Consider the following 12,846-nt stretch of genomic DNA (forward strand, 5'->3'; position numbering starts at 1 on the left):
AGTGTGTCTTTCCAAGGTTATGAGTTCTTAATTTTGAAGTGTTATCATTTTTCTCTGAGTTTTTGTGATCATATGTAAGAAATTTTTGTCTAACTTGAGGCCACAAAGATTTTTTTTTCTCCTAGAAATTTTATGCTTTTAGGTTTTATATTTTAACCTATGATTTATTTTAATTTTTGTAGATGCTATGAGATATGGATTAAAGTTTATTTTTAAAAATCACATACTGATATCCAATGATTCCAGCATTTTTGAAAGACTAACTCTTCTCCATTGAATTATCTGCAACTCCCAAAAACCAACTGACCATGTATGTTAGGGTCTGTCTTTGATCTAATCCATCCTATTGACCTACACATCTACCCTTTCATGAGTACTGCACAGCCTCAATTACTGTAGTTTTATAGTAAGTAATGAAATCAGGTAGATATTACCCTTCATCCTTTTCAGAAAACTTATCACCATCTGAAATTATCCCATGTGTTTAGCTTTTTTAATTCCTTTTTGAGATAGGGACTTGCTCTGCCACCCATGCTGGAGTGCAGTGGTATGATCAGGGCTCACTGCAGCCTCAATCTCCTAGGCTTAAGTGATTTTCCTACCTCAGTCTCCTGAGTAGCTAGGACTACAAGTGTGCACCACCATGCCTGGCTGGGTTTTGTTTGTTTGTTTTTTGTTTTGGTAGAGATGGGGTCTTGCCATGTTGCCCAGGCTGGTCTCAAACTCCTGAAATCAAGCGATTCTCCCACCTTGGCATCCCAAAATGCTAGGATTACAGGCATCAGCCACCTTGCTCAGCCTACTTTTCAAAAAATTTCTGTTGGAGACATCAAACCATGAGACTCTCTAGAACCACAGGACCAGGGAGTTTGTTCCTATCTCATTCTCTGTTCTACTTCAGCACCAAGAACAGTACCTGACACACCATAATTATTTAATAAATTGGTTGAAAGAAGGGAAGTTAAGAAATACTTAAGCTGAGGAAATTAAGGGAACTTAATATTTTGGAAAAGGAAGGATCAAATTATTTTGTGAGAGCTATTAATGTAATAATAGAAGTTTGCTGTGGTGCTAGCCTGGAAGATTAAATTCTCTTTTGGCCATGATACTATGATCATAAGCTTATTTCTTTGGGGACCCATGAGGAGCTCTTTGGGGCCACATTCATTAACTCGTTCATCAGACATTTATCCAGCAGCTTTGTGTAACACTGTGTTACAAAGGGCAGTGACAAGGTCTTGTCTCAAAGTATTAGGGGTCCCAGACAAATTAAACAATAACTGAGACCAACCTCATCCAGACGCCATAAAAGTGATGTTTATGCAGGTGTCTTTGAGTGATGTGGGAGAGGCATCTAACTCAGCCTTGGGAAAAGCTTTGCAGAAGAGGCCATGCTTGATGAAGTTTTCAAGTTTCAATAGGAAACTTTGAGCCCCACCTTCCCTTCAAATGGGTCACTCTGTAACAATGTACCACAGGTTTCTTCTTGTATTCTAAAGGACCACCAGCTGTTTCTGGATTTGGGTCACTGGGGGTGGTTGTTTTACAGATTAACTCTGAAACTCTGCTCTAGGTCTCCCAATAAATGCTCCCTTAGCACCCTTTCCTTCTCCTTCATATCACTTATTGCAATTATGATAATTAATTATGCATCAAGCTATTTGATACCTACTTCCCTCCCACTACGATATGAGTTTCCTGGAGGCAGAGATTGAATCTGTACCAATCTGCTGCATTTCTGCTGCCTGACATAGTGAATGGCCCAGCCAGGTCTTGTGCAGAGCCTGAATGATGAAACGCTAGTCTCAAAGCTCTTGTAAAATCTGCCAGGTTACCAGAGAGCTTGTCCTCTCTGATGAAGTGTTTTTGTCCTCTTGCTCAGTTTTAGGAACAACTATTAGCTTTTCTTTTATTTTCAAATTACTTTAAAATAATTAATTTTCAAAATAAAGGTTTCCACCCCACCAAGGAAAAATAGAAACTTTCACATTATATGCAATGGTGGACGTTTGTGCCTTTAGTAATAAATTTGCTGATCTTGAGATGTTTCTAGTATGTAAATGATGCCCAGATGGTATGCTCTTGCATATCGGTAGTGTTTACAGTGCCTTAAAAATGGTAGAACAAAAAAACAAATGGAGAAAAAGTTATTTTGGTGCTAAATTACCAACAATTTCTCTGGGTAACACCATTTATTTTAGTTCTTCCCAACACACACACATGCTTCCTCTCAGATGCTGTAATAGCAAACTGGCATTGAACTGGCGGTGGGAGTGGTCTGGAGAAGGGCATTACCATTGTTGAACACTTAACTGAGCACCTATTGTATGCTAAGCACTTTTCTAATATTCTGTCATTTAGTCCCCGTCTCCACTAAGGATGCTGAGGTCTAGACATCAGGAAAGGGATGGTGAAGAAATATAGTCAAGATCTGGAATTCTCAGGGAATTAAGCACCCTCCTCTGCTTCTGTCTGTCAGCTGCTGAGTAAGAGGCAAGGGCAAAGGAAAGTCATGTGCCCTTCATTCAATAGCCAGTCTGTTTTGATTGAGCTGTGGCCATCTTGAATTATCCTCAGACCTTACAATCTCTCACTATGACCTTATGGTCACTGTTTGTGCCTTCACACAAGGGAGGTGTTGGCCCCGGCCAGGATCTCTCTGGGTGGTTTTTTGGTAAAAGCCTTGTTCTTGTAAGATAAAGCACAGGTGGGACTCAAGAGTTAATAGTTTACATGGTTCTTGTATTCAAAAGGCGAGTTTTCTAAAACCTTCTAAGTAGTCACATTCTTTTTCAAATCCCAAATGATTCTGTTTGGAATAAACTACAAATCATCATCTATTTACCATATTGAGAGAGTTGAAAAGCAGAGAACAGGAAGAAAAAGGAGGAAGAAAAAAAATTAGCATTTATTGAGCACTAATTCTGTGAACTGTTAGGTACTTGGGCATGTTGTGTAAATTCTTGCAATCCTAGTGAGGTGTATGCTTTTTATCTCATTATACAGATAAAAACACTGAGGCCTACATAGGTTACATAATTTGCCTCAAATTGGTCTGCACGTTAGTGAGTAGTCAGCTTGTTCTCTCTGAGGCCCAAACCTGTGCCCTTTGCTTTACATGGCATGATTGTGTTAAGGATGGATGAAAGCAAGGACACCTCCCTTCCCTCAGAATTAAAGACATGATCTGTATCTCTAATGGGCAATGAGTTTCAAAGATTCACACTGTATGTGACAACTGGTATACAATATATTACATTGTAGCTTTGCCCTTTTTTTTTTCTCTCCTGCTTCAAGGTCAAAATCTCTCATTTTCTTATCTCTGCTAAAGAATTATTGGCTTGGTTTCCTGAGTTTCCTCTTTGCTTCAAGTTTTTCAATACTACAGAGATATGATTCTTTGACTAACAGCCTTTGGGAGACATTATGAGGAAAAAGTCTCTTTTTAATAAGGAAATCAAGAGTAACAGTGTCCAGTGGTTTTATTTGTGTGGTTGATTTCATGTGTGGATTTTTAATTGGCTCATATTTGAACAGGTGTCTAAGGATGGGGAGTTTTTTTTTCTGGAAACATCTGTTGTATTCATCTCACTGTGGCAAGTTCCTTGTATCAGATGAAATCTGCATAGCTTTTAAAGAGAGGAATGTCCTGACTTATGTGAGCTACACATCCAGTGAGTCTCAAAAAAAATGTAACTTAAACGAATTCATGTTTTAGGTGTATTGAAATAACTGCTACATAAAGTGAATGAAAGTCAGACTATCTTTGAATCCCACATTTTACAGATGAGAAAACCAAATGCCAGGGAAAGAAACTTGCTTTGCCTGAGGTCACACAGCTCATTATAGCTCAGCTGGAGGACTGAGCTCACTTGGAACTGGAGGACATTATAGCTCACTTTGTAGGACTCTCTAGTGACTTTGTTTCAGTATCAGATTGTTATGTATTGAATTCTGTTTAAGGGATCATGAAACATTCAACTCCATACAGGCGCCAAGTCTCCTCAGAGAGGAAGAGAACTAGTATATACTTTCTTTTCCTCTTAGGAAAGATAGAGTTATTCTGTTCCTCTTTACCTGGTCATGGAGTGATTAAGATTTTATAAACATAGGTGTAAAATGCATGGGAAGATTTCTTACCTAAAGAAAGGATTCTTTAAGTCGAGGATGTTCTCAGATCTGAAGCCTGTTTGGTTCACCAGTGCCACGATCTGAATGCCAGAGCTCTGTCTGCATTACAGAGAAAACCACATCTCACAAGACTGGTTAGCTACTCATGTACATATAAGGCATCTTTCATATATGCCTACTTCATAAGGGTTTTGAGAGTAGGTGTTTGGCATCTTATATATGTACATGTGCATTTATTTGGAAGCCATTAATATTTGTAGAGGCAATTCAAAGTCTTGTTTATTCATTAGAAGAATTTGATAGCTATAATTTCTTGATCTAAAAATTACAAAGGTAATGGTACTTCTGGTTGATCAAAGCACATTTTTGTGAAGGGGTGGAGTAGAGAAGCTTTATCAAGATCAATGACAGAAAATGGCTTTAAGTAACAGAGATGCTTTATATGTCATCATTGAAGTTCCAAAACAATCTCAATCATGGAAGGACTGGGTGAGCTAAAATTTCAAACTGATGTAAAACAACCTAACAGCAAACAGATGTGATTGATTTTAAGAGGCCTCAGATGAAGGCTCATGCAATTACAGTGAGAGGAATTGGCTGTTAAGAATAAATAACATTCTTGGTGACTAATCTGAAGGAGTTATGTTTGTAGGATTTTATTAGTCATTCTTAATAATACATATATTTCTGCTGATTATAAAAATGTTACATATTCACTGTAGAAAAATTGAAAAATAGAGAAAACATAAGGAAAATAATCTGTAATAATAGGTTCTTTCAGCTAGTATATTTTCCTTCTATTTTTCTCTCTGTATACTTATAGATGTAAATGTTTAATAAAATGATGCTTAAGTACTGCTTTATATATTTCTTCTTTTATTTGACATAAGCAAGTGTTTATTCTATATAATTCTTGAAAATGTATTTTTCAATTATATGAATTACATAATTCATATGAATTATATGAATTTATACGTCTATTTAATAATTTCCCATTGCTGAATATATATATTTTTATAATATATTATTACTTATAATAACAAACACTGAATTCTTTACAGAAATGTGGTAAAGGACATTCCTGCAATATATCTTTATGTCCTACCTACAATTATTTACTGGAATAAATTAGAGGTTGACTCACAAGGCTAAAGCATATTAATGTATTTAAAATTCCCCAAACTAATTGCTAAAATATCTTCCAGAAAGGGTACCAAATTACTTCCTCACCTACAAAGCATGTAAGTGCCATTTTTTTAAAGAGACAGCTGTCACTCTTGCTCAGGCTGGAGTGCAGTGGCATGATCACAGCTCACTGCGGTCTCAAACTCCTGGGATCACATGATCTTCCCGCCTCACCTGCCCAATAGCTACCCATGTTGCCCAGGCTGGTTTTGAACTCCTGGCCTCAAGCAATCTTCTTGCCTAGGTTCCCCAAAACATTGGGACTACAGGTGTGAGTCACCATGCCCAATGTGAAAGTGCTAATGTTATCACACCTTCCAAATCCTTAATATTTAAATATTTGGAGTTAAAATATTGTGGATTTTTAATTTCCTTTATTAAGCATCTTTTTTAAATTTCAGAAATTAAATGAGTGATATAAAGTCCTCTATCCCCACTTCCACACTGTCATTGCCAGTAGCAGCCTGAGTAGCCTTAAATATAATGTCATATCCTGTAAAACCAGTAACTCAAGTTCTTGATTTTATTGGGACTAGGCAAACTAGAAGGAAAACATAGCTACAACATGTTTAAAAATCAAGACTATATCCTTTGATCCTTTTTTAACTCAGCTAATTGGCTCAGAACATTGTTTTAAAATTTTTCTTCCATGATAACTACATCCAATACTTCACTACATTTTTTATACCTGAAGGTAGATTCAAGGGGAACTAGATATTGTGACAATGAGCTCCTTAGAAGAGGTTCAAACCTTGCTGGAATCATAGAAAGACTGAGATATCAGCCTGGTAAATAAGTCAGGGAGAGACATACCTACCCTTTTCGCCAAATGAAAGACATCTTAGCAATGTCTGAAGTAATTAAAGTAGAACTCCAAGTAGGAATTCAGTACTCTGACGTATGAGTAGATGTGTGTATTTATGGACACACATATGAACCAGGTTAGTCACAAGAACTGCATGGTTCTTGTTGTGGTTGGGATGAACAATCAATAGATTCTTGTTATGGGGTCTTCGGCAAGGCTTTTTTTTCAGAATAGGATGTACGATAATGTAGCTACTTCACACTCACTTTTTACAATCCACTCCTCTTTGCACACTATCAAAATCCTATCTTCTTTGATGGAAGGAAAAAGAGGTAGCAGTTTGGGGTCAGTCCGGGCAGTGAAAAGCTGAGATTTGTGGTTAAAGCCCTTTAGTGTGTGACAGGGGAGATTGGGGCTGCAGTGAAAGAATAGTCAGGTTCACTGATTTTATAGTGATTCACCTGACCAAGGAGAATGTGTCCTTATTTAAAATTTCAGGAAAATAATACACTTTAATAGCAGTGTCATGCTAATGCCAAGATACCCAGAAGGTCAACCCCAAACTCAACAATTAAAGTGTAATGTTTATGGAATGTTTCTAAAGCAACCAATAATGAATAATCTAAAACTGTGTCTACAGAACTTTTAATAACTATTAGTTCTTTTGAACCAGTTATTTGGCAATGTGCATTTTTTAAAACCCTAGTTCCTTGCCACACTTAGTTATTTTAAACTGTATAGAGACAGAGCAGGTGGGTTAAGTGGGAACATATCTTAGTTCAAGGATTGAATACAAAACCATCGCTTTGTATACCAGCATTTCTTTTGCAATATCCAAGAATAAATTGGAAACTTGGGAACAACATATGCAGAACATGTCTTTCCAGAGAGTATGGTAATTCATGATAATTTCCTCTTACAGAAAACAGAAGATGAAATAGTGGGATAGGCTTAGTTCTGACCATCAAAGAATAATGGGATGGAGAAATACGTGGCAGGAAGCTTGGGAAAAAATTAACCAAGTCACCGAGGTGTCACTGATACATAAAGAAATGAAAGCCTCTGCAGGCATGGACTCTAGACCAGTGTTCTTCAAAGGGGTTGAGTTTTCCCCCAGAGAGAACGTGGGATAACACATTGGAGTGTGGAAGAAAATGCTGAACTATTAAAAATTTTTTTCGTAGTTATGATGGACTGAATTGTGTCCTTCCAAAACATATGCGCAAGGTCTAACTACCAGTGGCTATGAATGTTACCTTGTTTGGAAATAGGGTTTTGCACCTGTAACCAAGTTCACAAGAGGCCATACTGAATTTGAAGAGATTCTAAATTCCATGGCTGTCCACATAAGAAGAAGAGAGGACACAGAGATACATGCAGGAAAGACAGCCATGTGAAGACAGAAGCAGAGACTGGAGCCATGCAGCTCCAAGGAATCCCAGGGACTGCAAGGCACCATAAGCAGCTGAAAAGCAAAGGGCAGCTTCTTCCTTTCAGCTTTCAAAGGAAATGTGACCCTGCTGACACTTTACAGTATTTCTGTCAAAAATTCAGTGTTTATCATTATAAGTAATAATACATTATAAAAATATGAATATTCAACAATGGGAAATTATTAAATAGTGCTATATATTCATATAATGCCATTGAAAACTACATTTTCAAGAATTATGACATAGGATAGATACTTATGTCAAATAAAAGAAGGAATATATGAATACTTAAGCATCATTTTGTTAAACATTTACATCTATAAGTACACAGAGAAAAAATAGAAGAAAATATAATAGCTGAAAGAATCTATTATCATTATGGCTAGATTCAATAAGACTCTAATCATATTTTAACTAATATGGTGCAACATTAGTGAGTTAAATACCAGCCATGTGATAGGCACATGGGTCAGAGCTAGAAGAATATGAGTAACATTGTAGAACAAAAAAATGTCATGTAAAGCTGCACTAGCACATTCTATTACTTCACTGTGCTGAGTAATGCACAATAGTTTCTTCCATAATTCCTTCTGATGCAGATGACCATATATATAACTATGGAGAGGTTTTATTTTATGTGATGTCCAAGGTAAAGCAGTTTAACAATGACCATTAGAAATAGCAATGATTGCAGTGATCCTTCTTATGCTTTAATTCTTTGATCAGCATTTCTTCTAGGTTTATAAACTATAAAGCTCATCAAACTCTCCAAACCAAATCCCTTGGCAAATCTGGGTACAGCAGGCCTTCACAGGGATCCAAAAATTTTAAATAATGTTTCAAAATATTTCTCTACAAGTGGCTGAGCTAGATCCAAAAATCAGCCTATATTTATTTTTCAATGCATCCTTTGATTTCTATTTTTGTATGTCTTACAAAATATATAATATATGAGTTTCTATATATGCATATGTACACATAGATCTATGTATGTGTGTATATATATATGTGGATAGGTATATATAGCATGTCTGTATACACGTGTGTGTGTGTGTGTGTGTATGTGTGTAGTTAGAGAGAAACTATTTAGTTCTGGGCTTTCTATTACTATTACTGTAGTACATGCACATAATTAAAAGAGTATTCGGCTAGGCACAGTGGCTCACACCTGTAATCCCAGCACTTTGGGAGGCCAAGGTGGGCGGATCACGAGGTCAGGAGATCAAAACCCATCCTGGCTAACATGGTGAAACCCCGTCTCTACTAAAAAAATATAAAATAAGTAGCCAGGCATGGTGGTGGGCACCTGTAGTCCCAGTTACTTGGGAAGCTGAGGCAGGAGAATGGCGTGAACCCAGAAGGCGGAGCTTGCAGTGAGCCGAGATCACACCACTACACTCCAGCCTGGGTGACAGAGGGAGACTCCGTCTCAACAACAACAACAACAACAACAACAACAACAACAACAACAAAAGATAAATATTGGTATACTTGGGGAAGACATACATAAAGTGTTTTTATTCATAGGTGCAGATGATCAAAAAACTTTAAGGACCATTTCTACGAACTTTCAGGATATAAATTTCATAAAGTTAATGAAAACACTAGGTTCTATTTTATTGCCAGAGCAATAAAATGAATGACAGCTCCAGAATGATGGGAGACTGTCAAAAATAAAATGTTAATAGTACAATCATAAATGGACCTGATGGGGAAGAAAAGGGCAGTTATTGTCATACCTGTGAGGTTGCATAGGGAACTCTCCTAGGAGTTCAGAGTTTAAAAGAATATTTGACAATAAGGGAGGGGGAGATTCTATCCAAAGCAGTACAAGGGGACAGCACCTTACTGAAAAAGAATGAAAACACTGACATTCACGAAGTGCAGAGGCTTTTAGAAAATACCAAGGAAAACAAGGATTTCAAACCCAAAATATCTGAAGAGAGATACTAAGAATAAGGATGAGAATAAAGGAAGAGGAATTGGAATTAAGATTTATTGTGGGCTTACTGTGTGTTAATCACAAATACTATCTTATCTCTTTTAATATTTGTAAAAGTCTGATGAGACAAGGATTACAAATACTACTTTATAGGTGATGGATGAAGTGAGGAAACTGGGATGTTAGATTCATTAACCTGACCAAGATCACTCCAGTACCAACCAGTATACAGAAGAGACTGAACAGAACCAGCACATAGCAGACTCTAAACTGTGGTCTCTTTACTACATAAGGGTGCTAACCTACTAAGATCAAAAACTTTCTCCCTTCCTTTCTTCCTTTGCAAAGCATTACATGGCCATATTTTAGCTGCTTCTTTCAATTGTGCTAGACTAAGTTCTTAATGAGAGACAGATATCAGCTGATGACGCCTTCACTCAGTTAGTAATTCCACAATATTTCTGGGTGTCTGAAATATATTAGGTAAAGAGGGATACACCATAGAATAAGACTCAGTCTTTTTTCTCAGGCAGCTCACATATAGGAAATTACAGCAATAAATGGGTGCTCTAACAGAGGTACTACAGGGGTGTAGGAGCCGTGGGCAGAAGTGTGAAGTAGATGGTTTGTCTCCTTCTTACCTTTTAAGAAGGGTATAAAAAATATTACCCGTGAGGATGAAACACAAGGTATGTCAGAAAAAAAGTAATAGAAGAATAAGATGATTTAAATTCACTCACAAAAATTATACACTAAGAAACTGTAAAAATATAAATATCTGAAAGAAAAATAATGTTATCCTGGTTTGCAAAAAGCAGAAAAGACAAAGTCCAAAATTCCAGGCAGATGTTGGCTATTGCTCCTTTGTGCTTTCCTTTTTTTTTTTTTTTTCAGAACTGGTCATTAAACAGATGGTTGATAAGGATTTAGAAAGAAAGTAGTAACTTTCAGGATGAACATGGCATAAGTCAGCATTTTCCACTTTTCCTTCTGGAAGCTATCCAAAAACAAGGAGAATCGAAATATTCTGCAGATGGCAAACCTCATTTTCTGTAAAACTAGGAGAAGGAGATAATCTGCAGTCTTCAACATATGTGTAAGGGCTGTAAAAGCAGTCAAGATTGGTTATTAGTCATGTGGGAAAAGGTACAAAAGAAGTGCAAAGAGGGACAAAAGAGCCCAGGGGCAGCACATCTTAGCACCTGAAAATGAGAAGCATTTTTCTGAAATGCAAAAGGTATATTCCTTGTTTGTAACATCTTGTGCAGGAACTGGGGTGAGCAGAGCTTTGGGCAGAAATGCTCCTGGAACTGGAGCATGGTGGAACTACCTAAAGAATACAAGAGGAGCCATTGTTGCAGGAAGCAGTGTGATTCTGTGGCAACCTAGAAGAAGAAAAAGTTTGAGTTGAGAAAAACCGATAGCATGAAAACTGTCACATCTTCTTCTGCCACAGAAACTTCCTCCTGTAAATAACTGCCCAGAAAAGTCCTATAATTTGATGAACAATAACATCAAAACAACAAGCGCGAGAGAGGTGATCAGGAAAAAAAGTAGAAAAAAGTAGTAAAATTTACAAACACATGAAAAACGTGTATCAGTATAATGATGCCATGACACATATAAAAAAGGTGAGCAAATATTTTGTCACGATTTTTGAAACATAATGAAGTCTTCACCTATATGGAGGAAGCAATAACTTTCATGAACGAAGATCATGATGCAGACGGAAGAGAACAAGAAGGATCTTGATGTGCAGATATGGAAATGTCTTTGAGATGTATTGCTAAGTGAAAAAGACGTAGAAAACAGATACAGAATATTACTATTTAGGTATAAAAGCAGTGAGGAGGAAATAAATAAGAAAGTAGATTCTTACCTTTACAGTGTTTTGTAATTTTATATCTAAAATGAAACTCTGAGAGGATATGCAAGAAATAATAACTGAGGCTACATGATGGGGGAAGAGGAGGGGCCCAAATGAGGTTAAGGAGATAGAAAGTCACGATAATTAGAGATCTAGCTCAGTTTCACTGTAATAAAAGTGATGTCCAATTCGTTTCATTTCCTTTTTTTTTGGCAGAGTCATTGGACTGGGCTATGAGAGTGAAGTCAGAAATTAAGTTTATTTAGATATCATATTCCAAAAAGGTCATATCATATTTCTTTCTGACCTAGATGGAGAAATGTGGCCTGGGAATGAATACAGGTGAGTGGATTTTGAGCTACTTCCATGACCAAAGCCAAAAGGTGTGTAGAAAGCTGGATACATGCAAACTTTGAAGGAAGATTACATCCTTGGCTTTTTTCTACTTAATATTTTTTAAATCTAAATTTGCCTATTAAATCTGCAAAAGATAAAATAGTAGGAATCACTAATATGCTAAAAAATTTAAAAGAAATAATCCACTGGCTCTAGTAAAGATCCAAAAACAATAGATAATTGAATGAGTGGAATAAATACAAAAACCTGTACTGAAGTTGAAAAAGACCAGCTGCATACTAGGAAAAGGGAGAAATGTGATTTAAAAGTCAATCATGCAAAAATACACTTCCTGTGTTTCATTGACTATACACTCAAGTAAAATGGATCCCAAACTTAAAAATATATTATTATGATTCAAAACAGAAATAGTTACTATTGCTCTGATCCCAGCATTTATCAGAACACATATGCTGTCGTCCTGTAATTAGTTCTGAAGAAATGTTTTAAAAGGGGACACTGATAACCAGGGTACTTCAGAGGGGGAGAACTTAGAATTTCAAACTATTTCAAAATCACTCTTATGGGAGGGAGGAGTTGAGGATGTTAGCTTAAAGACAGGTAGGCTAGAAGGACATTTGGTAAAACTCTCCAAATATTTGAACAATTGCCATTTAGAGGTTAGAGCTAACCTACTTTGTTCGAGTTCAGAAACACAACTAAGATCAATAAGTGGAATTTATAGAAAGTAAGATATAGAATCAACAGCAAGGATAATTTTTTAATAATTGGAGATGTTGAAAATCGGAGACATTAATAGCCAAGGACCATATGAAGCGTAACCTAACCTTACCAAAACTTAAATACAAACCAAACAAGATGCTACTGTAAAAAAATATTTTTGGGTCTATTAGACTGACACAAATCATAGAGATGGATAATATGAAGTTTAGGAAAAGATGTAGAGAAATGAACATGCTTATTTATTGCTGGTGCAAGGGGAAATTGGTGCAACCATTGAGAAAAGTAGTATCTACCAGAGCATAACATGTACATACTCTGTGATTCAGCATTTCCATTTCTAGGCATCTCATTTGAAAACACTCATGTCACCGTACACACTGTGTGTTCCAAGATGTTTAGTGCG

The 12,846-nt window shown here is 36.6% G+C and overlaps 1 protein-coding gene across 1 annotated transcript in view; it reads right to left on the bottom strand.

Annotated features, from left to right (window-relative positions):
• Positions 1-4,136: 4,136 nt before the first annotated feature.
• LOC103219518 (histone-arginine methyltransferase CARM1-like) overlaps positions 4,137-12,846 on the bottom strand; it is a 169,603-nt gene continuing 160,893 nt past the window's right edge. The window contains exon 12 of the mRNA XM_073022222.1: positions 4,137-4,230. Coding sequence (XP_072878323.1) covers positions 4,137-4,230 — 94 coding nt within the window. The remainder of the gene's footprint in view (positions 4,231-12,846) is intronic.

This window comes from Chlorocebus sabaeus, chromosome 12 (assembly GCF_047675955.1).
Source record: "Chlorocebus sabaeus isolate Y175 chromosome 12, mChlSab1.0.hap1, whole genome shotgun sequence".
Classification (NCBI taxonomy): domain Eukaryota; kingdom Metazoa; phylum Chordata; class Mammalia; order Primates; family Cercopithecidae; genus Chlorocebus; species Chlorocebus sabaeus.